Source organism: Lissotriton vulgaris, unplaced genomic scaffold (genome assembly GCF_964263255.1).
Source record: "Lissotriton vulgaris unplaced genomic scaffold, aLisVul1.2 SCAFFOLD_881, whole genome shotgun sequence".
Taxonomy (NCBI): domain Eukaryota; kingdom Metazoa; phylum Chordata; class Amphibia; order Caudata; family Salamandridae; genus Lissotriton; species Lissotriton vulgaris.
The window spans coordinates 800,411-822,908 of record NW_028255099.1 but is presented as its reverse complement, the minus strand read 5'-3'; the positions used below and the strand labels follow the sequence as shown (position 1 = coordinate 822,908).

Here is a 22,498-nt window from a genome sequence, read left to right as displayed (position 1 = left end):
CGCAGCGACGAGGCCTCCCACGGACTTCGAATCTTACATCACACGCACATCATCTATGAAGGGGGTGATTTCCTTCCTCTATGATTTACTGTTAACCACGGCTATCTCACCTCGGCCAAGATACATGGGTTTGTGGGAGGAGCACCTGGGGCGGGATATCTCTGATGAAGAGTGGTCCCATCTTTGGCGAGATCTGCACAAATTTAATCATTCTGTCGATCTGCGTGAAGCACATATGAAGACCATGCTGGATTGGTATCTGTATCCGACCCGGTTGAAAAAGATTTTTCCTACCGCTTCTGACAGATGTTGGCGAGGCTGTGGTCTTCTGGGGGACTTTCGTCATATCTGGTGGGATTGCCCCATCATACGCCCCTATTGGGAGGAGATTCTGTCTCATATTAGAGAGATCCTGGGCTACCCGATTCCAGATTCCATTGGCTTCGTGCTCCTGGGCCTTCGGGACCTGCTTCTGGAGCACCAAACCAGGGCTGACAAGCACATCCTTTGGCTCTGTTTGGGAGCGGCCAAACTGACTCTGGCTGCTGCTTGGAAAAAGAAGGAGGCCCCAGCTCTTTCCCTTTGGTTCGCTAGGTTATGGAGGTTGCTGAGTGTGGAGCGTATGGCGGACATTTTTAGAAACAACTTTAAGAATTTTGCTTTCAGATGGGGCCCACTGGTCCGCTTTCTCTCTCGAGGGTTGCTGTCAGCGGTGAGCCCGCCCGCCGTACGCGCCCTTCATCTGTTTCAGGTGTGAACTGTGCTTGTGTGAATGGGTGTTGTCAGGCTGCCACCAACGGGGGGTAGGGTGCACCAAGGAGGTTGGAGCCTCTGGGGGGGGGGGGGGGTTTCAGTTTGTTTTTTCCTTCTAGAAGGGGATGTAGACGATTTGATGTTTTATGGTCTTCTTTGCCTCGTTGCCTTCCCTTTGGCCGAACTGCGTGGAGGCGTACATGGACTTGGTCGTTTAAACCACTGACTCGGATAGCCTTGCCCGATGCCGTGCTGGCTTTCCCCTCCGGGTTTTCTCGGGGGGCTTGACATTGTCCTGGGCAGATTTTTGGACTCTTTCTTTGAACTCTTTTTGCCTACCCTGAGTACTGACGCAGTTCGGCCCTTCTTTATTGTTTCTACTGCTAGATGTTTTTGCATTGGCCCCTGCGTGGACACTTCTTTGATTTGAATTCATGTGCTTTCATCCCTTTTCTCTGCTGTTTTTTCCATCTTTCTATTCTCTTAATAAAAAATATCTTTAACAAAAAAAAAAAAAGAATGTCCCTTCAAAAGTTGGAGGATGTGCTTAGAGTCGCGCACATACGATCTGGTCTGAAGCACCCATGGCTGCAAGAATTTGCCAATATACTTGTTCAGGGGCTCTAAGACCGAGCCACAGCAAGAAACGATGGGTCTTCCTGGTGGATTGTCCAAACCTTTATGCACTTTCGGTAAAGTATAGATTGTCGGGATCGTTGGATCTTTAGTATTTAGGAAGTCTATTCGGGTTGGCTCAATAGTCCTAGAGAGAGGCCCTGCTTGGTCACCTTCAGTGGTCGGGTATCTTGATATGGGTTGGTAGCTCTGCGTTATATCCAGCTGTTGTTCAATTTCTGTCACATAGTTATGTGTATCCTGAATAACACCCCCTTTGTCGGCAGCCTTAATGACAATTGCCTCATTGGCACCTAGGGAACGCAGGGCAAAGCGTGCATCTTTGCTGATGTTGTGGTTATTAAGTAGGTCCGTGGTCTCGTTCAGTACTCCTTGCTCGCATGCCAGTGTGCGCCTGGAGTGAAAGTAGATGATGGCCTGAAAGTTGTTGCCGCGAGAGTCGGGTGATAGTCAGGATTTCTAAAATGGTACTTCAGCCTGATCTTCCTGAAGAAGCGTTGGAGTTCCAACTTAATATTAAAGGAATCTGGTGGCATTGTGGGGACAAACGTCAAACCCTTAGAAAGCACTGTTTTCTCTGCTTCTGTGAGTGTGAACCTTGAGATTTACAGTGCGATCATACAAGGGGACCAACGCCAATCCTTGATTGCAGGGGTTTCGACACCGGGGTGACTATTGTAGTCAGGTCTTATAATGCTGAGATCATGAGTTGTCAAGGGTGAACAACCGTTACAACGAAACTTTTACAACGCATGCCTTTACAACGCGGTTTTTACATCGCAAACCATTACAACGCATTGCGCTGGGGGGGCGCTCTAGGATAGGGAATAAGTTTAATTTACTATCCAACACCTTCCCTAGTGTCCACGGGGACTGGAGTTGGAATAGTAAATGAAACTATTCACTATCCAGCACCCCAAAGCACTATGCGTTGTAAAGGGTTGCGATGTAAAAACCGCGTTGTAAAGGCATGCGTTGTAATAGCATGCATTGTAACGTCATACATCCGTTGTAAAGGACTCGGTGTTATCGTCCATGCTGTTACTGGATGAAAGGAGTTCTACAGACAGGTCGGTCGTCAGGTGGATATTAGGTTCCACTGTGGTGTGTGCAGGTTCATTAGTGATTGGCAAAGTACTCCTAGATTGCTCTGGTAATGGAACTAACATGTTTGAGGGTAGCTCCGTCATCTCTATGTTTGCCTGTGTGTTTGGATTGCGCCGTGAATGTCTGGTTGGTACAATTTGACCCTTGTGTTGCCTCTCTGATTGCTCTTGCCTCCGTTCCAACCCGTCTGTCTGTCCCAATTCTGTTCTGCACCACCACCCCTGTTTGGAATGCGGTTGCCTTCTCCTAAAAAAGAAGGTTGGCCTCAGTAGCCCTGGCGGCTCATAGATGGTCTGTCTGAATCGGTGTCTGAACCACCACCTATTGAGGAGTCTGAAAATGTTGTGAAGCGCAAGCGCCTCGGGCCCTGTCTGCTTCTATTAGTAAAAAAGCCCTGGCTATCCTGCCGGTAGCAGTCGTATGATACTTAGGGATAGACAACTTTCTTGTCATAATTCCTCACGTTCTTGGTGAGTTTGTCAAGCTTCTTGTTCAGGGTAATTGTATTAAACTCCGCGAGGGTCTTTTCTGCGCGCTCTAGTACCTCTTTTGCATTAGCTAAGGTTCTGTCGTCTAATATTTTTTGCTTGAGTTCCGCTATCTCCTGCGTCAATTTTTTAACATACTCAATCGCTGTTTCCACCCTTAGCACCATCCAATGCCTGGAGCAGTTGTTTGATATGAAACTAAATCCCTCTCTAAATTTGGGGACGTCTATGAAGATGGATGGCTCGTTTCTAACTTGTAGACCTTTTGGAATGATGTTTGATTGGAGGTACTTGGTTAGGACGTGACCATGTAAGCAAGAGCATATCCGTTTCTTCTCCAGTCTCTCTAGCTTTGCTAACTTGTTATGAAGAGTAGTGTCAAATGATGGTGCATTTGCACCTAGTAGAAGGTCTTGGATCGATTTGTTAATGTCTTCACTGTAATACAGGGATCCTTTTTCTGACATACTTAATCACAAGAAAGTTATGAAGAGTTACACAATATATCAAACAATTCACAATAAATGAGAGTACTAAACCCTCGCAGGTATGCACCTGCCCCAGTGAAGGGGTTACACCATGGTGTGACCCAGTGTCCCTCAGAGCCTGGGTGAGTCTATAGCAAACAACAATGGCTCCATCGGGGAGCGCCAATCGCTTTTTTTGTACTTGAGAATATCCCCCTAAGTGCCTGAGAACCCTTGGGTCGGTAAGTTGCCCCCTTCTAATCTCCGCCATCTTCCAATATAGAGGGATCTACGGGCCTTCGATGGGGGATGCTGAAAACCATAAGCTGCAGCCCCTCTCTCTCTCGACCCCTTCATTCATCACACTGCTCAGCACTGAGTCCCATAACATGATAAACACATCTTGGTGGAAACATCAATCTATGTTCAAAACAAGAGCAACACGCCTCCAACCACGCATCCTACAAGAGGACGCAAGCCGCCCGTGCAGGCACGTGCTTCAGTGTCCCACAGTGGGGTAACAAGCGTTATATAAATTGTGCAATATAAATATAATATAATAAACAATGTGAAACAAACATTCACGATTGAATGTACTCACATGGAACCAAAGCAGGTATGGGTGAATGCATGATTGAATGAGTGAATAGGATTCTTGCTCCCACGTGAACCACCCATGACTCATAGTCAGTCTTCAGTCAGTCACACGTGTTCTTCTCCACAGATCGCTGCACCGTCACTGCTGCTCTACATTGATGTCAAGGCGGAGACGATGACCAAGCGGCTTCTGAAGCGGGCCGAGACTAGTGGACGAGCAGATGACAATGAACAGACCATTAAAAAGCGTCTAGAAACGTTCTACAAAGCGACTGAGCCCGTCATCGCTTTCTACGAGAGTCGCGGTATAGTTCGAAAGGTAAGGAGTCCATCTACTCACCCTCACTCTCTGGACCTCACCTGGTGTATTCCCCCCGCCCCCAATGTCATTCCATCCTTTGTCTTACCTCCTCCCGTCTCCTCCTTTCCTCCCTTCTACAGACCTTACCTCCTCCCTTCTCTAGAACTCACCTCCTCCCGTCTCCAGACCTCACCTTCTTCCATCTCCAGACCTCACCTCCCTTCTCGAGAACTCACCTCCTCCCGTCTCCTCACCTCCTCCCTTCTCCAGACCTCACCTCCTTCTGTCTCCTCAGCACCTCCGTCTCCAGACCTCACCTCCTCCCGTCTCCAGACCTCACCTCGTCCCTTCTACAGACCTCGCCTCCTTCCGTCTCCAGGCCTCACCTCCTCCCTTCTCCAGACCTCACCTCCTCCCATCTCCTCACCTCCCCCGTCTCCAGACCTCACCTCCTCCCTTCTCCAGTCCTCTCCTCCCCCATCGCCTCTCCTTCTCCTGACTCCAGACCTCACCTCCTTTATTCTCCAGACCTCACCTCCCTGTCTCCTCTCCTCCTCCCTTCTCCAGACCTCTCCTCCTTCTTTCTCCCGACCTCACCTCCTCCCGTCTCCAGACCTCACCTCCTTCTGTCTCCAGACCTCACCTCCTCCCGTCTCCAGACCTCACCTCCTCCCTTCTCCAGACCTCTCCTCCCCCGTCTCCTCACCTCCCCCCGTCTCCAGACCTCACATCCTCCCTTCTCCAGGCCTCTCCTCCTCCCGTCTCCTCACCTCCTCCCATCTCCTCACCTCCTCCCTTCTCCAGACCTCACCTCCTCCCTTCTTCAGACCTCACCTCCTTCCTTCGCCCGACCTCACCTCCTCCTTTCTCCAGACCTTACGCCCTCCCTTCTACAGACCTCACCTCCTCCCGTCTCCAGACCTCACCTCCTCCCATCTCCTCACCTTCTCCCTTCTCCAGACCTCACCTCCTCCCATCTCCAGACCTCACCTCCTCCCTTCTCCAGACCTCACCTCCTCCCGTCTCCTCACCTCCTTCCTTCGCCCGACTTCACCTCCTCCTTTCTCCAGACCTCACGTCCTCCCTTCTACAGACCTCACCTCCTCCCATCTCCAGACTTCACCTCCTCCCGTCTCCTCACCTCCTCCCTTCTACAGACCTCACCTCCTCCCTTCTCCAGACCTCACCTCATCCCTTCTCCAGACCTCACGTCCTCCCTTCTCCTCACCTCCTCCCTTCTCCAGACCTCTTCTCCTCCCATCTCCTCACCACCTCCCGTCTCCAGACCTCACCCCTCCCTTCTCCTTACCTCCTCCAGTCTCCAGACCTCACTGAGTCCCTTCTTCAGACCTCACCTCCCCATCTCCTCTCATCCTCCCTTCTCCAGACCTCACCTCCTCCCGTCTCCAGACCTCACCTCCTCCCGTCTCCAGACCTCACCTCCTCCTGTCTCCAGACCTCACCTCCTCCTGTCTCCAGACCTCACCTCCTCCTGTTTCCAGACCTCACCTCCTTTATTCTCCAGACCTCATCTCACCGTCTTCTCTCCTTCTCCCTTCTCCCGACCTCACTTCCTTCCTTCTCCCGACCTCACCTCCTTCCTTCTCCCGACCTCACCTCCTCCCTTCTCCTCACCTCCTCCCTTCTCCAGACCTCTCCTCCTCCCGTCTCCAGACCTCACCTCCTCTCTTCTCCAGACCTCACCTCCTCTCTTCTCCAGACCTCACCTCCTCTCTTCTCCAGACCTCACCTCCTCCCGTCTCCAGACCTCACCTCCTCCCTTCTCCAGACCTCTCCTCCTCCCGTCTCCAGACCTCACCTCCTCTCTTCTCCAGACCTCACCTCCTCTCGTCTCCAGACCTCACCTCCTTCTGTCTCCAGACTTCACCACCTCCCGTCTCCAGACCTCTCCTCCTCCCGTCTCCTCACCTCCTCACCTCCCCATCCCCTGACCTCACCTCCTCCAGTCTCCTCACCTCCTCCCTTCTCCAGACCTCACCTCCTTCCTTCTCCAGACCTCATCTCCTCCCTTCTCCAGACCTCACCTCCTTCCTTCTCCAGACCTCACCTCCTCCCGTCTCCTCACCTCCTCCCATCTCCAGACCTCACTGAGTCCCTTCTTCAGACCTCGCCTCCTTCCTTCGCCCGACCTCAACCCCTCCGTTCCCCAGACCTCTCCTCTTCCCTTCTCCGCCTGCTCTGTCTCCCTTCACTCTACCTCACCCCCATTGGTCTGGAAGCATGGGACGGAGAGGATCACACAAGGGGATCATGGGCTGGCAGCATGGGACAAAGGGGATCATGGGGCCTTGAATTAATGGACGGAGAGGATCATACGAGGGGATCATGGGGCATGGAAGCATGGGACGGAGAGGTCCGAGGATCATACCAGGGAATCATGGGTCTGGAAGTATGGGACGGAAAGGATCATACAAGGGGATCATGGGGCTGGAAGTATGGGACAGAGAGGATATACCAGGGAATCATGGGTCTAGAAGTATGGGACGGAGAGGATCATACCGGGGAATCATGGGTCTGGAAGTATGGGACGGAGCACTTGGGGGGTGATGGGATGTGTCAGGTCATGAAAAGAGTGAGAGGAACATGACGGAGATCATGGGATGGAGCATGGAGTGGACCATACGAGGGGATGATACGAGGGCAGGCTGTACTAGGTGTGGAAAGAGTGCGAGAAAAGAACGTAGGATGAATCATGAGACAGATCGGAGGAGTATGAGCAAAACATTTAAGGAGCACGTGAGAGTATTGTGATGGAAGCATGGGATTGAGAAGACGGATCATGGCTTGGGAAGCATGGCATGGAAAGTGCAGGGTATCATGGATGGGAAGCATGGGACTGGTATCGACGAGAACATAGGGGATAATGAGAAAGAGAAGTGGGGGAAATATTTGGACCGCAGAGAGGCTCTTAGAGGGGATCATGGGAAGGGGAAGTAGAGTTGATGGGACAAAGCATGGCAGGATTGTAGGGGGAATCAAGGGACAGAGATTTCGGGTTCATGAGATGGAGCTTGGAGGGGATCATAGGAGAGGATCATGGGATGGAAAAGCAGGATTCATGAGATGGAGTTTGGAAGGGATCATAGGAGAGGATCATGGGATGGAAAAGCAGGATTCATGAGATGGAGCTTGGAAGGGATCATAGGAGAGGAACATGGGATGGAAAAGCAGGATTCATGAGATGGAGTTTGCAAGGGATCATAGGAGAGGATCATGGGATGGAAAAGCAGGATTCATGAGACGGAGCTTGGAGGGGATCATAGGAGAGGATCATGGGATGGAAAAGCAGGATTCATGAGATGGAGCTTGGAGGGGATCATAGGAGAGGATCATGGGATGGAAAAGCAGGATTCATGAGATGGAGTTTGGAAGGGATTATAGGAGAGGATCATGGGATGGAAAAGCAGGATTCATGAGATGGAGCTTGGAGGGGATCATAGGAGAGGAACATGGGATGGAAAAGCAGGATTCATGAGATGGAGTTTGGAAGGGATCATAGGAGAGGATCATGGGATGGAAAAGCAGGATTCATGAGATGGAGCTTGGAGGGGATCATAGGAGAGGATCATGGGATGGAAAAGCAGGATTCATGAGATGGAGTTTGGAAGGGATCATAGGAGAGGATCATGGGATGGAAAAGCAGGATTCATGAGATGGAGCTTGGAGGGGATCATAGGAGAGGATCATGGGATGGAAAAGCAGGATTCATGAGATGGAGTTTGGAAGGGATCATAGGAGAGGATCATGGGATGAAAAAGCAGGATGCATGAGATGGAGCTTGGAGGGGATCATAGGAGAGGATCATGGGATGGAAAAGCATGATTCATGAGATGGAGTTTGGAAGGGATCATAGGAGAGGATCATGGGATGGAAAAGCAGGATTCATGAGATGGAGCTTGGAGGGGTTCATAGGAGAGGATCGTGGGATGGAAAAGCAGGATTCATGAGATGGAGCTTGGAAGGGATCATAGGAGAGGATCATGGGATGAAGCAGGATTCATGAGATGGAGCTTGGAAGGGATCATAGGAGAAGATCATGGGATGAAGCAGGATTCATGAGATGGAGCTTGGAAGGGATCATAGGAGAGGATCATGGGATGAAGCTGGAATCATGAGATGGAGCTTGGAGGGGATCATTCGAGGGAACCATGGGACAAATTATTTGCGTTCATGGTATGAAGCTTGAAGGGGATCATGGGATGGAGAAGTGAAGTTCATGAAATGAAGCATGGAGGGGATTGTGGGGGCGGATCATGGGATGGAAAAGCAGGGTTCATACGGAGTTGGGAGACAATCATGGGAGGGAATCATGAGATGGAGTTTTGAGGAGATCATGGGATGGAGAAGCAGGGTCCAGAAGGAGTTTGGAGATAATCATTGGAGGGAATCATGAGATGGAGTTTGAGGGGATCATGGGACGGAGAAGCTTGCGAGAGGAAATGACTCAGACTCCTGAAGACGGGAGCAAGGGGCTGCTAGAAATTTTAACTACCCACGGTCTCGACTCGCCCCTCTGACCTGGACTGTGGATACCTTCTCTCCTGCAGATCAGTGCCGAGGGGGCTGTGGATGAGGTCTTCCAGCAGGTGACCACAGCCTTGGACGCCCTCAAGTAAGAAGAAAAGGTGACTTGCCGACACCATCTGCCCTCCTGACACCCAAGATCCCCCTTCCGACTCACTCCCTTACTGGAGAGGACCATGAAACCTGCGGCCACCTGTCTCATCAATGCAGAACTAGTATGCCTCAGTGCTCTCTTGAACCACCTGCTCCCTGCAGGAGTCTGAGCAGTGGCCTCGATCGGACAGCTTGTTTCCAGTTTCTTCAACAGTAAAAGTGGGACGAAAACCAACACGTTTGTGTCTGTGTCTTTTCTGATGTAAAACAAATTCAAAAGAATTTTAAAGCTCTCTTCTTCTGTTCTTGTATCATGGGTTGAAGGTTCAGTGTGTAGGTAAGGTATCGCCCGCGGGTCCTGGGAGTCACTCAGTACTGATGCACGTGCACTGGTCCCTCTCTGGGATAGAAGCCCCCCACCCTGCACTGGTCCCTCTCTGGGATAGAAGCCCCCCGCCCTGGTCATTCTCTGGGATAGAAGCCCCCCACCCTGCACTGGTCCCTCTCTCTGATAGAAGCCCCCCACCCCGCCCTGGTCATTCTCTGGGATAGAAGCCCCCCACCCTGCACTGGTCCCTCTCTGGGATAGAAGCCCCCCACCCTGCACTGGTCCCTCTCTGGGATAGAAGCCCCCCACCCTGCACTGGTCCCTCTCTCTGATAGAAGCCCCCCACCCTGCACTGGTCCCTCTCTCTGATAGAAGCCCCCCACCCCGCCCTGGTCATTCTCTGGGATAGAAGCCCCCCACCCTGCACTGGTCCCTCTCTGGGATAGAAGCCCCCCACCCTGCACTGGTCCCTCTCTGGGATAGAAGCCCCCCACCCTGCACTGGTCCCTCTCTGGGATAGAAGCCCCCCACCCTGCACTGGTCCCTCTCTGGGATAGAAGCCCCCCACCCTGCACTGGTCCCTCTCTGGGATAGAAGCCCCCCACCCTGCACTGGTCCCTCTCTGGGATAGAAGCCCCCCACCCTGGTCCCTCTCTGGGATAGAAGCCCCCCACCCTGCACTGGTCCCTCTCTGGGAGAGAAGCCCCCCACCCTGCACTGGTCCCTCTCTGGGATAGAAGCCCCCCCCACCCTGCACTGGCCCCTCTCTGGGATAGAAGCCCCCCACCCTGCACTGGTCCCTCTCTGGGATAGAAGCCCCCCCCCACCCTGCACTGGCCCCTCTCTGGGATAGAAGCCCCCCACCCTGCACTGGCCCCTCTCTGGGATAGAAGCCCCCCCCACCCTGCACTGGCCCCTCTCTGGGATAGAAGCCCCCCCCACCCTGCACTGGTCCCTCTCTGGGATAGAAGCCCCCCACCCTGCACTGGTCATTCTCTGGGATAGAAGCCCCCCACCCTGCACTGGCCCCTCTCTGGGATAGAAGCCCCCCACCCTGCACTGGTCCCTCTCTGGGATAGAAGCCCCCCACCCTGCACTGGTCATTCTCTGGGATAGAAGCCCCCCACCCTGCACTGGCCCCTCTCTGGGATAGAAGCCCCCCACCCTCCACTGGTCCCTCTCTGGGATAGAAACCCCCCGCCCTGCACTGGTCCCTCTCTGGGATAGAAGCCCCCCACCCTGCACTGGTCATTCTCTGGGATAGAAGCCCCCCACCCTGCACTGGCCCCTCTCTGGGATAGAAGCCCCCCACCCTCCACTGGTCCCTCTCTGGGATAGAAGCCCCCCACCTCCACTGGTCCCTCTCTGGGATAGAAGCCCCCACCCTGCACTGGCCCCTCTCTGGGATAGAAGCCCCCCCACCCTGCACTGGCCCCTCTCTGGGAGAGAAGCCCCCCACCCTGGTCCTTCTCTGGGATAGAAGCCCCCACCCTGCACTGGTCTCTCTCTGGGATAGAAGCCCCCACCCTGGTCCCTCTCTGGGATAGAAGCCCCCACCCTGGTCCCTCTCTGGGATAGAAGCCCCCACCCTGCACTGGTCCCTCTCTGGGATAGAAGCCCCCCCACCCTGCACTGGTCCCTCTCTGGGATAGAAGCCCCCCACCCTGCACTGGTCCCTCTCTGGGATAGAAGCCCCCCCCACCCTGCACTGGCCCCTCTCTGGGATAGAAGCCCCCCCACCCTGCACTGGTCATTCTCTGGGATAGAAGCCCCCCACCCTGCACTGGCCCCTCTCTGGGATAGAAGCCCCCCACCCTGCACTGGTCATTCTCTGGGATAGAAGCCCCCCACCCTGCACTGGCCCCTCTCTGGGATAGAAGCCCCCCACCCTCCACTGGTCCCTCTCTGGGATAGAAACCCCCCGCCCTGCACTGGTCCCTCTCTGGGATAGAAGCCCCCCACCCTGCACTGGTCATTCTCTGGGATAGAAGCCCCCCACCCTGCACTGGCCCCTCTCTGGGATAGAAGCCCCCCACCCTCCACTGGTCCCTCTCTGGGATAGAAGCCCCCCACCTCCACTGGTCCCTCTCTGGGATAGAAGCCCCCACCCTGCACTGGCCCCTCTCTGGGATAGAAGCCCCCCCACCCTGCACTGGCCCCTCTCTGGGATAGAAGCCCCCCACCTCCACTGGTCCCTCTCTGGGATAGAAGCCCCCACCCTGCACTGGTCCCTCTCTGGGATAGAAGCCCCCACCCTGCACTGGCCCCTCTCTGGGATAGAAGCCCCCCCACCCTGCACTGGCCCCTCTCTGGGATAGAAGCCCCCCACCCTGCACTGGTCCCTCTCTGGGATAGAAGCCCCCCGCCCTGCACTGGTCTCTCTCTGGGATAGAAGCCCCCACCCTGCACTGGCCCCTCTCTGGGATAGAAGCCCCCCACCCTGCACTGGTCCCTCTCTGGGATAGAAGCCCCCCACCCTGCACTGGTCCCTCTCTGGGATAGAAGCCCCCCACCCTGCACTGGTCCCTCTCTGGGATAGAAGCCCCCGCCCTGCACTGGTCCCTCTCTGGGATAGAAGCCCCCCACCCTGCACTGGTCCCTCTCTGGGATAGAAGCCCCCCACCCTGCACTGGTCCCTCTCTGGGATAGAAGCCCCCCACCCTGGTCCCTCTCTGGGATAGAAGCCCCCCACCCTGCACTGGTCCCTCTCTGGGATAGAAGCCCCCCGCCCTGCACTGGTCCCTCTCTGGGATAGAAGCCCCCCACCCTGCACTGGTCCCTCTCTGGGATAGAAGCCCCCGCCCTGCACTGGTCCCTCTCTGGGATAGAAGCCCCCCACCCTGCACTGGTCCCTCTCTGGGATAGAAGCCCCCCACCCTGCACTGGTCTCTCTCTGGGATAGAAGCCCCCACCCTGCACTGGCCCCTCTCTGGGATAGAAGCCCCCACCCTGGTCCCTCTCTGGGATAGAAGCCCCCACCCTGGTCCCTCTCTGGGATAGAAGCCCCCGCCCTGCACTGGTCCCTCTCTGGGATAGAAGCCCCCCACCCTGCACTGGTCCCTCTCTGGGATAGAAGCCCCCCACCCTGCACTGGTCTCTCTCTGGGATAGAAGCCCCCACCCTGCACTGGCCCCTCTCTGGGATAGAAGCCCCCACCCTGGTCCCTCTCTGGGATAGAAGCCCCCACCCTGCACTGGTCTCTCTCTGGGATAGAAGCCCCCACCCTGCACTGGCCCCTCTCTGGGATAGAAGCCCCCACCCTGGTCCCTCTCTGGGATAGAAGCCCCCACCCTGGTCCCTCTCTGGGATAGAAGCCCCCACCCTGCACTGGTCCCTCTCTGGGATAGAAGCCCCCCACCCTGCACTGGTCCCTCTCTGGGATAGAAGCCCCCCACCCTGCACTGGTCTCTCTCTGGGATAGAAGCCCCCACCCTGCACTGGCCCCTCTCTGGGATAGAAGCCCCCACCCTGGTCCCTCTCTGGGATAGAAGCCCCCACCCTGGTCCCTCTCTGGGATAGAAGCCCCCACCCTGCACTGGCCCCTCTCTGGGATAGAAGCCCCCCACCCTGCACTGGTCCCTCTCTGGGATAGAAGCCCCCCACCCTGCACTGGCCCCTCTCTGGGATAGTGTGTCCTCCAATCAATAATGCACTCCAGATGCACTGCCTAATTTTTCAGTGTGGATAATGTTATAGTATCAAACTCAACGTTCATAAATCTTAGGTGCTCTTTTGGTAGCGTCTCCCGACCTCTGACGCTTGAATCTATGACACCTTAATCGTGCTCCCAATGAATCATTAGTTGCATCCCAAAAGGCACTCTATAAATCTCCTTTTTTATTAAAAGCAAGGATTCCACTGCAGGAGTGAGCAAGGTAGGCTGACGCGGCAGCGTGGAACTTCGGGGGAGCCGGGGCCGGCGAAGCAGATTGCAAGGTATACTTCGCGAACAGTGTTATTATTGCTACTCCCTAAGGAAGGGCGTCATAGTGCCCGAAACGCATAGGAGTGATGGATTAATGCAATGATAATCTAATGGATATGATGTTTCTGAAAAGTAAAGAAAAATCATGAAAATAACAGATGAAAATTTATGAGAATAAAAATTATTGAATGATCAAGATACCCTGGAGTGGAATCCTTGCTTTTAATAAAAAAGAAGCTTTATAGAGTGCCTTTTGGGATGCAACTAATGATTCATTGGGAGCACGATTAAGGTGTCATAGTTTGTCCTCCCCCTGCAGTGGTCCCTCTCTGGGATAGAAGCCCCCCACCCTGCACTGGTCCCTCTCTGGGATAGAAGCCCCCCACCCTGCAGTGGTCCCTCTCTGGGATAGAAGCCCCCCACCCTGCACTGGTCCCTCTCTGGGATAGAAGCCCCCCACTCTGCACTGGTCCCTCTCTGGGATAGAAGCCCCCCCTTCTCTGGGATAGAAGCCCCCCACCCTGCACCTGTCATTCTCTGGGATAGTGTGTCCCCCCACCCGCACTGGGTCAGGGCCTCACTGCCTCTTAATCTGGTTATTTGAAGTTGCTCCAGTTTTGTCATTCAGTTCCTCTTTGATGTTCAACCAATTCCGTCTCCGGTCAAACACAAATTCATCCAGGTGACTCAACTTGATTTATATCATTCTATGCGTCATTTATTCGTTATTCGATTCCATGCAGCGTGCAGGGTGCACACTTGATCCAGGTGACTTCAGCCCCAATGCCCTTCAGAGCTCCCTTGGCTCTTCCTCAGGGGGCATTGAGGTGACATAAACAGATATCAACCCTGTGGACATTGGAAACAGTAGAAAGTATATTACTGCCACATACGTCAGTTGCAGTTATACCAAGGTCTGTATTCGTTGACAATAAACATGAAACATCTGTGACTACAGTTGTGAGGCCCTACGGCTTCTACACATCACGTCAACGTGAGTCAACAAAGCTCCATTCTCCATTCCATACCCTTCAAATGGTGACGCTAATCGCGTGCTATTCTGTCCTCCGACTCATGGTCTGAAGTTAGAATGAACATTATCAGGTGCCCCTGGCAGATCTCGCGATGGGGACCACTCTCTGGCACCTATCTCACCCCTGCAGGGTATATACCCGTACACGGGCAGACTCCAGTTCACCCCCTGCAGCTTCCCTATGGTGCTCCCGCCATGACATACATATGGACAACCCTTGTCCCCTACATCCGTTAGGACGGCTGGCCCATGGCGACCCCCGTTGCCTCGGTCTGTGTCTCTCTCCTCGTGTGCGGGACCCCTACGCTCGGAGTGCCCTCAGTGCCCAAAGGCCTCAGCGTGTGAAGCCGCCTTTCTATCCTCCACTCGCCAAACATCAAAGTACGACTCACATCCCAACCCCTCGCAGACCCTCCTCCTCTGCCACACCCCGCATACACCCTCCTCTTAAATCACACGGGGACAGTGTGAGGTGCATGAAGGTTGCAGTTTTATTACACATATCAATCCATGAATCATACATTTCACGCCTTATTGGTTATTGGTTGGTCAGTCACAGTTCTCATGCTGACTTGATGAACGTCACGTTTGTCGATGTCTAAACGTTGCTCCCTGTCTCTGGTTGACAGAACTAACCCTGAGTGAACCCTTCACAGGAGTGAGTCTCAGTGTTTGCAGAGTCGAGGCTTCCTTTGATACTGGTCTCCCTGAGCAGACGTCACACCCACCCGGGCTAGGAGTGCCATGATTGCCTGCTATGGACTCTTGCTGACCACTTGCCTGCTCACCAGTGCCCCTGCTGTGAGGCATCCCATGGGCACTGTCTGAGCAGCTCTTCTCTTCTGGTTGTCCTTATGTGCCATCACCTGCCCCCAGTGCCCCTGCCGTGGGGCATCCCACGGGCACTGTCTGAGCAGCTCTTCTCTTCTGGTTGTCCTTATGTGCCATCACCTGCCCCCAGTGCCCCTGCCGTGGGGCATCCCACGGGCACTGTCTGAGCAGCTCTTCTGCTGTCCTTATGTGCCATCCCCTGCTCCCAGTGCCCCTGCCATGGGGCATCCCACGGGCACTGTCTGAGCAGCTCTTCCGCTGTCCTTATGTGCCATCCCCTGCTCCCAGTGCCCCTGCCATGGGGCCTCCCACGGGCACTGTCTGAGCAGCTATTTTGCTGTCCTTATGTGCCATCACCTGCTCCCAGTGCCCCTGCTGTGAGGCATCCCACGGGCACTGTCTGAGCAGCTCTTCTGGCTGTCCTTATGTGCCGTCACCTGCCCCAGTGCCCCTGCCGTGGGGCATCCCAAGGGCACTGTCTGAGCAGCTCTTCTCTTCTGCCTGTCCTTAGGTGCCGTCACCTGCTCCCAGTGCCCCTGCCGAGGGGTATCCCATGGGCACTGTCTGAGCAACTCTTCCAGTGCCCCTGCCGTGGGGCATCTCATGGACACTGAGCATCTCTTCTGGCTGTCCTTATGTGCCATCACCTGCCCCCAGTGCCCCTGCCGTGGGGCCTCCCACAGGCACTGTCAGAGCAGCTCTTCTGGCTGTCCTTATGTGCCATCACCTGCCCCCAGTGCCCCTGCCGTGGGGCATCCCACGGGCACTGTCAGAGCAGATCTTCTGGCTGTCCTTATGTGCCATCACCTGCCCCCAGTGCCCCTGCCGTGGGGCCTCCCACAGGCACTGTCAGAGCAGCTCTTCTGGCTGTCCTTATGTGCCATCACCTGCCCCCAGTGCCCCTGCCGTGGGGCATCCCACGGGCACTGTCAGAGCAGATCTTCTGGCTGTCCTTATGTGCCATCACCTGCTCCCAGTGCCCCTGCCATGGGGCATCCCAAGGGCACTGTCTGAGCAGCTCTTCTGCTGTCCTTATGTGCCATCACCTCCTCCCAGTGCCCCTGCCGAGGGGTATCCCATGGGCACTGTCTGAGCAACTCTTCCAGTGCCCCTGCCGTGGGGCATCTCATGGACACTGAGCATCTCTTCTGGCTGTCCTTATGTGCCATCACCTGCCCCCAGTGCCCCTGCCGTGGGGCCTCCCGCAGGCACTGTCAGAGCAGCTCTTCTGGTTGTCCTTATGTGCCATCACCTGCCCCCAGTGCCCCTGTGTGGGGCATCCCATGGGCACTGTCTGAGCAGCTCTTCTGGCTGTCCTTATGTGTCATCACCTGCACCCTAGTGCCCCTGCCATGGGGCATCCCACGGGCAATGTCTGAGCAGCTCTTCTGGCTGTCCTTATGTGCCATCACCTGCTCCCAGTGCCCCTGCCGTGGGGCCTCCCACAGGCACTGTCAGAGCAGATCTTCTGGCTGTCCTTATGTGCCATCACCTGCCCCAGTGCCCCTGCCGTGGGGCATCCCAAGGGCACTGTCTGAGCAGCTCTTCTGCTGTCCTTATGTGCCATCACCTGCTCCCAGTGCCCCTGCCGTGGGGCCTCCCACAGGCACTGTCAGAGCAGCTCTTCTGGTTGTCCTTATGTGCCATCACCTGCACCATAGTGCCCCTGCCATGGGGCATCCCACGGGCAATGTCTGAGCAGCTCTTCTGGCTGTCCTTATGTGTCATCACCTGCACCATAGTGCCCCTGCCATGGGGCATCCCACGGGCAATGTCTGAGCAGCTCTTCTGGCTGTCCTTATGTGTCATCACCTGCACCATAGTGCCCCTGCCATGGGGCATCCCACGGGCAATGTCTGAGCAGCTCTTCTGGCTGTCCTTATGTGCCGTCACCTGCCCCAGTGCCCCTGCCATGGGGCATCCCACGGGCAATGTCTGAGCAGCTCTTCTGGCTGTCCTTATGTGCCATCACCTGCTACCAGTGCCCCTGCTGTGAGGCATCCCATGGGCACTGGCTGAGCAGCTCTTCTGCTGTCCTTATGTGCTATCACCTGCCCTAGTGCCCCTGCCATGGGGCATCCTAAGGGCACTGTCTGAGCAGCTCTTTTGGCTGTCCTTATGTGCCGTCACCTGCCCTAGTGCCCCTGCCATTGGGCATCCTAAGGGCACTGTCTGAGCAGCTCTTCTTTTCTGGCTGTCCTTATGTGCCATCACCTGCTACCAGTGCCCCTGCTGTGAGGCATCCCATGGGCACTGTCTGAGCAGCTCTTCTCTTCTGGCTGTCCTTATGTGCCATCACCTGCTACCAGTGCCCCTGCCGTGGGGCATCCCACGGGCACTGTCCGAGCAGCTCTTCTGGCTGTCCTTATGTGCCGTCACCTGCCCCAGTGCCCCTGCCATGGGGCATCCTAAGGGCACTGTCTGAGCAGCTCTTCTCTTCTGGCTGTCCTTATGTGCCATCACCTGCTACCAGTGCCCCTGCTGTGAGGCATCCCATGGGCACTGTCTGAGCAGCTCTTCTGGCTGTCCTTATGTGCTATCACCTGCTCACCAGTGCCCCTGCCGTGGGGCCTCCAACGGGCACTGTCTGAGCAGCTCTTCTGGCTGTCCTTATGTGCCGTCACCTGCCCCAGTGCCCCTGCCATGGGGCATCCTAAGGGCACTATCTGAGCAGCTCTTCTCTTCTGGCTGTCCTTATGTGCCATCACCTGCTAACAGTGCCCCTGCAGTGAGGCATCTCATGGGCACTGTCTGAGCAGCTCTTCTCTTCTGGCTGTCCTTATGTGCCATCACCTGCCCTGAGTGCCTCTGCCGAGGGGCATTCCAAGGGCACTGTCTGAGCAGCTCTTCTTTTCTGGCTGTCGTTAGGTGCTGTCACCTGCCCCAGTGCCCCTGCCATGGGGCATCCCACGGGCACTGTATGAGCAGCTCTTCTGGCTGTCCTTATGTGCAATTACCTGTTCCCAGTGCCCCTGCCGTGGGGCATCCCACGGGCACTGTCTGAGCAGCTCTTCTCTTCTCGCTGTCCTTATGTGCCATCACCTGCCCCAAGTGCCCTTGCCATGGGGCATCCCATGGGCACTGTCTGAGCATCTCTTCTGGCTATCCTTATGTGCCATCGCCTGCCCCCAGTTCCCCTGCTGTGGGGCATCCCACGGTCACTGTCTGAGCAGCTCTTCTCCTGTGGTAAATATACTATTACCTCATATATCAGAGTTTCTAGAATGCTATCAGTAAGCAAAGAAAGAGGAGACCGTGGTGCAGAGTTAAGGGCTTTATTCAATAACTCGAGTTAAGGGAGAGCTCCTTCACCAAGCAGGTTCAGGAGTGGTCTAAAGCTTGATTCACACAGCAGAATATTTATACAGATTCAGTCAGTAGGCATCAAAAGAAAAAAGGGAAGTGACAAGCAGTAATTTCCAACCAGATGTGTCAAGGTATGGGCGTGTCTTGTGTCTCGTGAGAGTGCATGCGATGTGTCGAAATTTGCTCTTTTCAGTTGAAGGCCCTTCCTCATCCGGGGGGTTTATCTCTCGGCTTAGAGTCAAGAACAGGAACTGTCTCTTAAAACAGGAACTATCTCGCTGGTTCTCGGAATTGGCCGAACCACAGGAATGTGTGGTCTATGAACGGAGGTGCCAGGTGCAGGGTGTCTTGCTCGTGGGTCTGAAGACAAAATGGATGACACACGCAAAATGGGTGCTGTCTGAATCAAATGGCTACCAGGCAGAAAGAAGGGAAACGATGGGGCACAATTGTCAATTTTATTTCCTCATTCCCTCCTTGCCCCAGAGTGTACCTGTATTTATATCTCAATTTGCATGAGATTGTCTATGCATTCCTGTAGCATAATTGTTTCGTTTTCTTTCTGCTGGATATGTGGTTTAGGAATGCAGCTTGCAGCGCATAGTCCGCACAGGGCAGGGCCACATTGGATGCAAAGGCAGCATCCAGTTATTACCAGGAATATGATGCCTGCTGCGGATAGCAATTTACATCCCCAGGATGATATTATTTTCCAAAACCAGTCAGACCATGTCCAAGTGCCAGGTTCTTGATGTAGGCTGGCGGCTATCTTGTGTAATTTTGTTATAGCCGTATATACAGACGGCGAGTTATCAGGAATGAAAACACAGCAGCTAGAGCCGATAATTCTACAGGCTCCGCCTCTATCAGCCAGGATGATGTCAAGGACAAGGCGGTTTTGGAGAGCAACCAATCTTATGGCAGACTGTTCCTGAGTCAAGTTCCCCAGGGCAGACGTCGTCTGATTTACAACAGCCTCCAAGGTCCTTGTCAACCTGCGTATGAGCTTGCTGTTCTGCACAGGGCCGATAAAGAAAAAGAATCCTTTGTTGAAGTCTGTGTATTGTTCCCATGTAGTTTCCACTTGATCAACCCCGGAGGTGTCGATCATTCTTTTATGTCTAACATGGGGCACTAGGAGGTCTCGGTGGTAAGTGGATAGGGCCACAAAGACAGAAGGTAGCAGAAATGCTTATTAGCACGTTCCCCCCCAGTTCAAGGGCAGCCGCACATAGGCCGTTTGCCCGCAGATGAAATAAGTATGGCGAGATGCTGGAAATGATGATTTTCCTTTGTCTTCAAAGCTCACAGTGGTATGGCAGTCACTGTGTCCTAATGGAACAGAGCCATTTTTTCGGACGCACAGGTGCCCTTTTACTGTTGAGACCGAGATGGAAGGGGGCCCAGCATTCCTTTTAGGTTTGGTATTTAATATCCGGTAGGACATGGTCACGGTCCCCTGCATGTATTCTTCGCTTTCTAGGACCGTACCTGTCGCCTGAGGATCTCCATCCTCATTCGGGTAGCAGACAGCATTAAGGACCTTATTTAAGTCCCCCCAAGGCCACCCATCCTTGCATGAATTATTTCCATAAGGGCAGGAGGTGGGGGTAGTGTTGTCGGCTGTTATTAGGGCGAACCAGGCCTCACAAGTCCCATTATAAGAAAACGGGAAGGGGAAGAGAGGCATCCCTCCCTTTTTTTGATGAGGTGGGAGGCGGCCACATATCCAGCATTCTGTGGTATTGCTGGCCTGATGAGTATAGTGTAGCATCTGTATAAAGGTATTGTTCCGCAAGGCTAGTCTATGGGCTTGCTCATGAGGGGGTAGATCGTGATGTGTGTGTTCCTGGGTGCCGTTAGGTGCATGGGAGGTATGTGGTGCTGGCGGGAAAACAATGTGAAGGACCCAACCGAGACATGTCATGATTGTTATCAAGAGAAACAGTATTATCAAACATAATATAGAGACGCAATGCAACTTCTTAACATTCTTCTTTCGGCACCTCACTTTCTCTTTCTCCCACATAGTCAGGGTGTCTGAGTCTGCCCCTATGCTCTGACCACTTCACCACTGGACCTGTGTCCGTGGACTTAATCAGCCAGAGTCTGGGTGGCGGACCTCAACTTTGATTTATAATCCTGTTGTGGGGTCTGTTCTAAGGGCAATGAGAATTGTTCAGTCACAGTGTCACTAGGTTTGGCAATATCGCTGGCAACGGAGTCTATTTTTCCCAAAGTACTTTTTACAATGACTGGCATGCAACCAGCCTTTTCTGCCTTCGATCTTCACCGCAGTTCGCGTAGTTAGGAGTACCAACTTCGGCTCTTTCCACTTGGGCTGGAGGGGATTTGTCCTGTCGAAATTGCGGACCAAGACCCAATCCCCGGGTCGGATGGTGTGTTCTTCAGGGTTGGTTTTGTCTGGAAAAGCTGCAGCCACCTGTGAACGACAAGAACGGAGTGCAGACATCAAAGAAGCTAGGTAATCTGTCAGCACAAGACTGTTAACATCTGTGATGGATTCGGGTCTAGTCGTTCCCCACACATTGGGGGGCCTGCCGAATACGATCTCATAGGGTGCTAGTCCTGTTCTTGAGTGTGGGATCATCCTTATGTAGAACAGTGCCACTGGCAGTGCTGTGACCCAGTCCACCCCTTTTTCGGCCACCACCTTTGCTAATTTGGTCTTCAAGGTCTGATTATATCTTTCTACCAGGCCTGCAGCCTGGGGGTGTCTGACACAATGGAACTTCCAGGTATACCCCAGGAGTAGTGAGACATGTTTCATTAGTTCAGACGAGAAAGGTTGGCCATTATCTGAGTAAATGACACGGGGCAGCCCATATCGAGGGAAGAATTCTCTCACCAACTGTTTTGCTGTTGTTGATGCAGTATAGTCTGGGACTGGGTATGCCTCTGTCCACCTGGTCAGAGCACACACGACCACTAAGTCATATTTATGTCCCCTGCATCGATCCATTTGGATGTAATCCATCTGGAGGACTTCGAAGGGGTGGTCCTGTGGGTGGAACCCACCTTGCTCAACGGGTGTGCCCTTGCCAGGGTTGTACTGAGAACATATCATGCAGGTCTTAGTTCGTTGTTTAGCTGCTGCTCTAAGGTGTCTGTTGTGCCATATATCTTTGATGCTTTCTAACATACCCTTTTCCCCCAGGTGCGCCGACCCATGTATCGTGTTGATAATGACCTGGACCATCGCATCTGGTAGGAACCACACAGCTCTCTCCGGAGTCATCCACCCTTGTTCCATCTGCACCCCTCCTTTCTCTTTCCACTCCTGTAATTCAGCTCTGGTTGCATGTTTCTGGGTATTCTGTAGATCTTGGAAAGGGTCTCGGACCACGAGCACCCTATTTCCCTGTAATGCTGTCAGTTCTGTTCGAGCTGTTGTTTTAGCTGTTGAATCAGCGAACTCATTTCCTTTTGAAATGTCATCTGTCCCTTTAGTGTGTGCTTTGCATTTGATCACTGATATCTGTTTGGGTTTGTGTATGGCTTCGAGTAACTGTGTAATGAGTTCGGCGTGCTGGATCTTGGATCCATGGGAGGTGAGGAACCCTCGTTCCTTCCATAGAGTGCCAAAGTTGTGCACTACTCAAAATGCATATTGTGAATCAGTGTACACATTAATGGTCAGGTCTTTTCCTAGGTAACTCTGCAGCCTGGGCTGACAACGTTATGATCTTATGTGACTCGAGGACAGTGGATCCGGTTGTCACTGCATAGGCAGCCGCCAATTCTCCTGTTGTAAGGCGCACGCAAGAGCGTCCACAAATAATGTTTTGTCAGGGTTGGGTAGGGGCGTGTCTCTAAGGTCTTGTCTTGGTTTCGTTGTTAGTTCAACCTCACTAATGAAGTCATGAATGTTCGTTTGGGCGTCATAAATGGGTAGCAACGTTGCAGGGTTTAGAATGTTACACCTACGTATTGTTATATGGGGCTGAAATAGTGTCATCTCACAACCTGTCAATCTTGCTACGGTAAGGTGTTGTGTTTGGGTTCTGTTGAGAAGTAGTTCCACTGAATGGGGGACTTGCACTGTTAATGGATGTCCTAGGACTATG

The 22,498-nt window shown here is 53.9% G+C and overlaps 1 protein-coding gene and 1 pseudogene across 1 annotated transcript in view; one reads left to right on the top strand and one right to left on the bottom strand.

Moving 5' to 3' along the window:
• AK1 (adenylate kinase 1) overlaps positions 1–9,222 on the top strand; it is a 48,574-nt gene extending 39,352 nt beyond the window's left edge. The window contains exons 4-5 of the mRNA XM_086951861.1: positions 4,176–4,367; positions 8,918–9,222. Of these exons, the coding sequence (XP_086807987.1) occupies positions 4,176–4,367; positions 8,918–8,986 (261 nt within the window). The 3' untranslated portion in view covers positions 8,987–9,222. The remainder of the gene's footprint in view (positions 1–4,175; positions 4,368–8,917) is intronic.
• LOC147659241 (endogenous retrovirus group V member 2 Env polyprotein-like) lies at positions 9,107–20,439 on the bottom strand (annotated as a pseudogene).
• Positions 20,440–22,498: the final 2,059 nt, after the last annotated feature.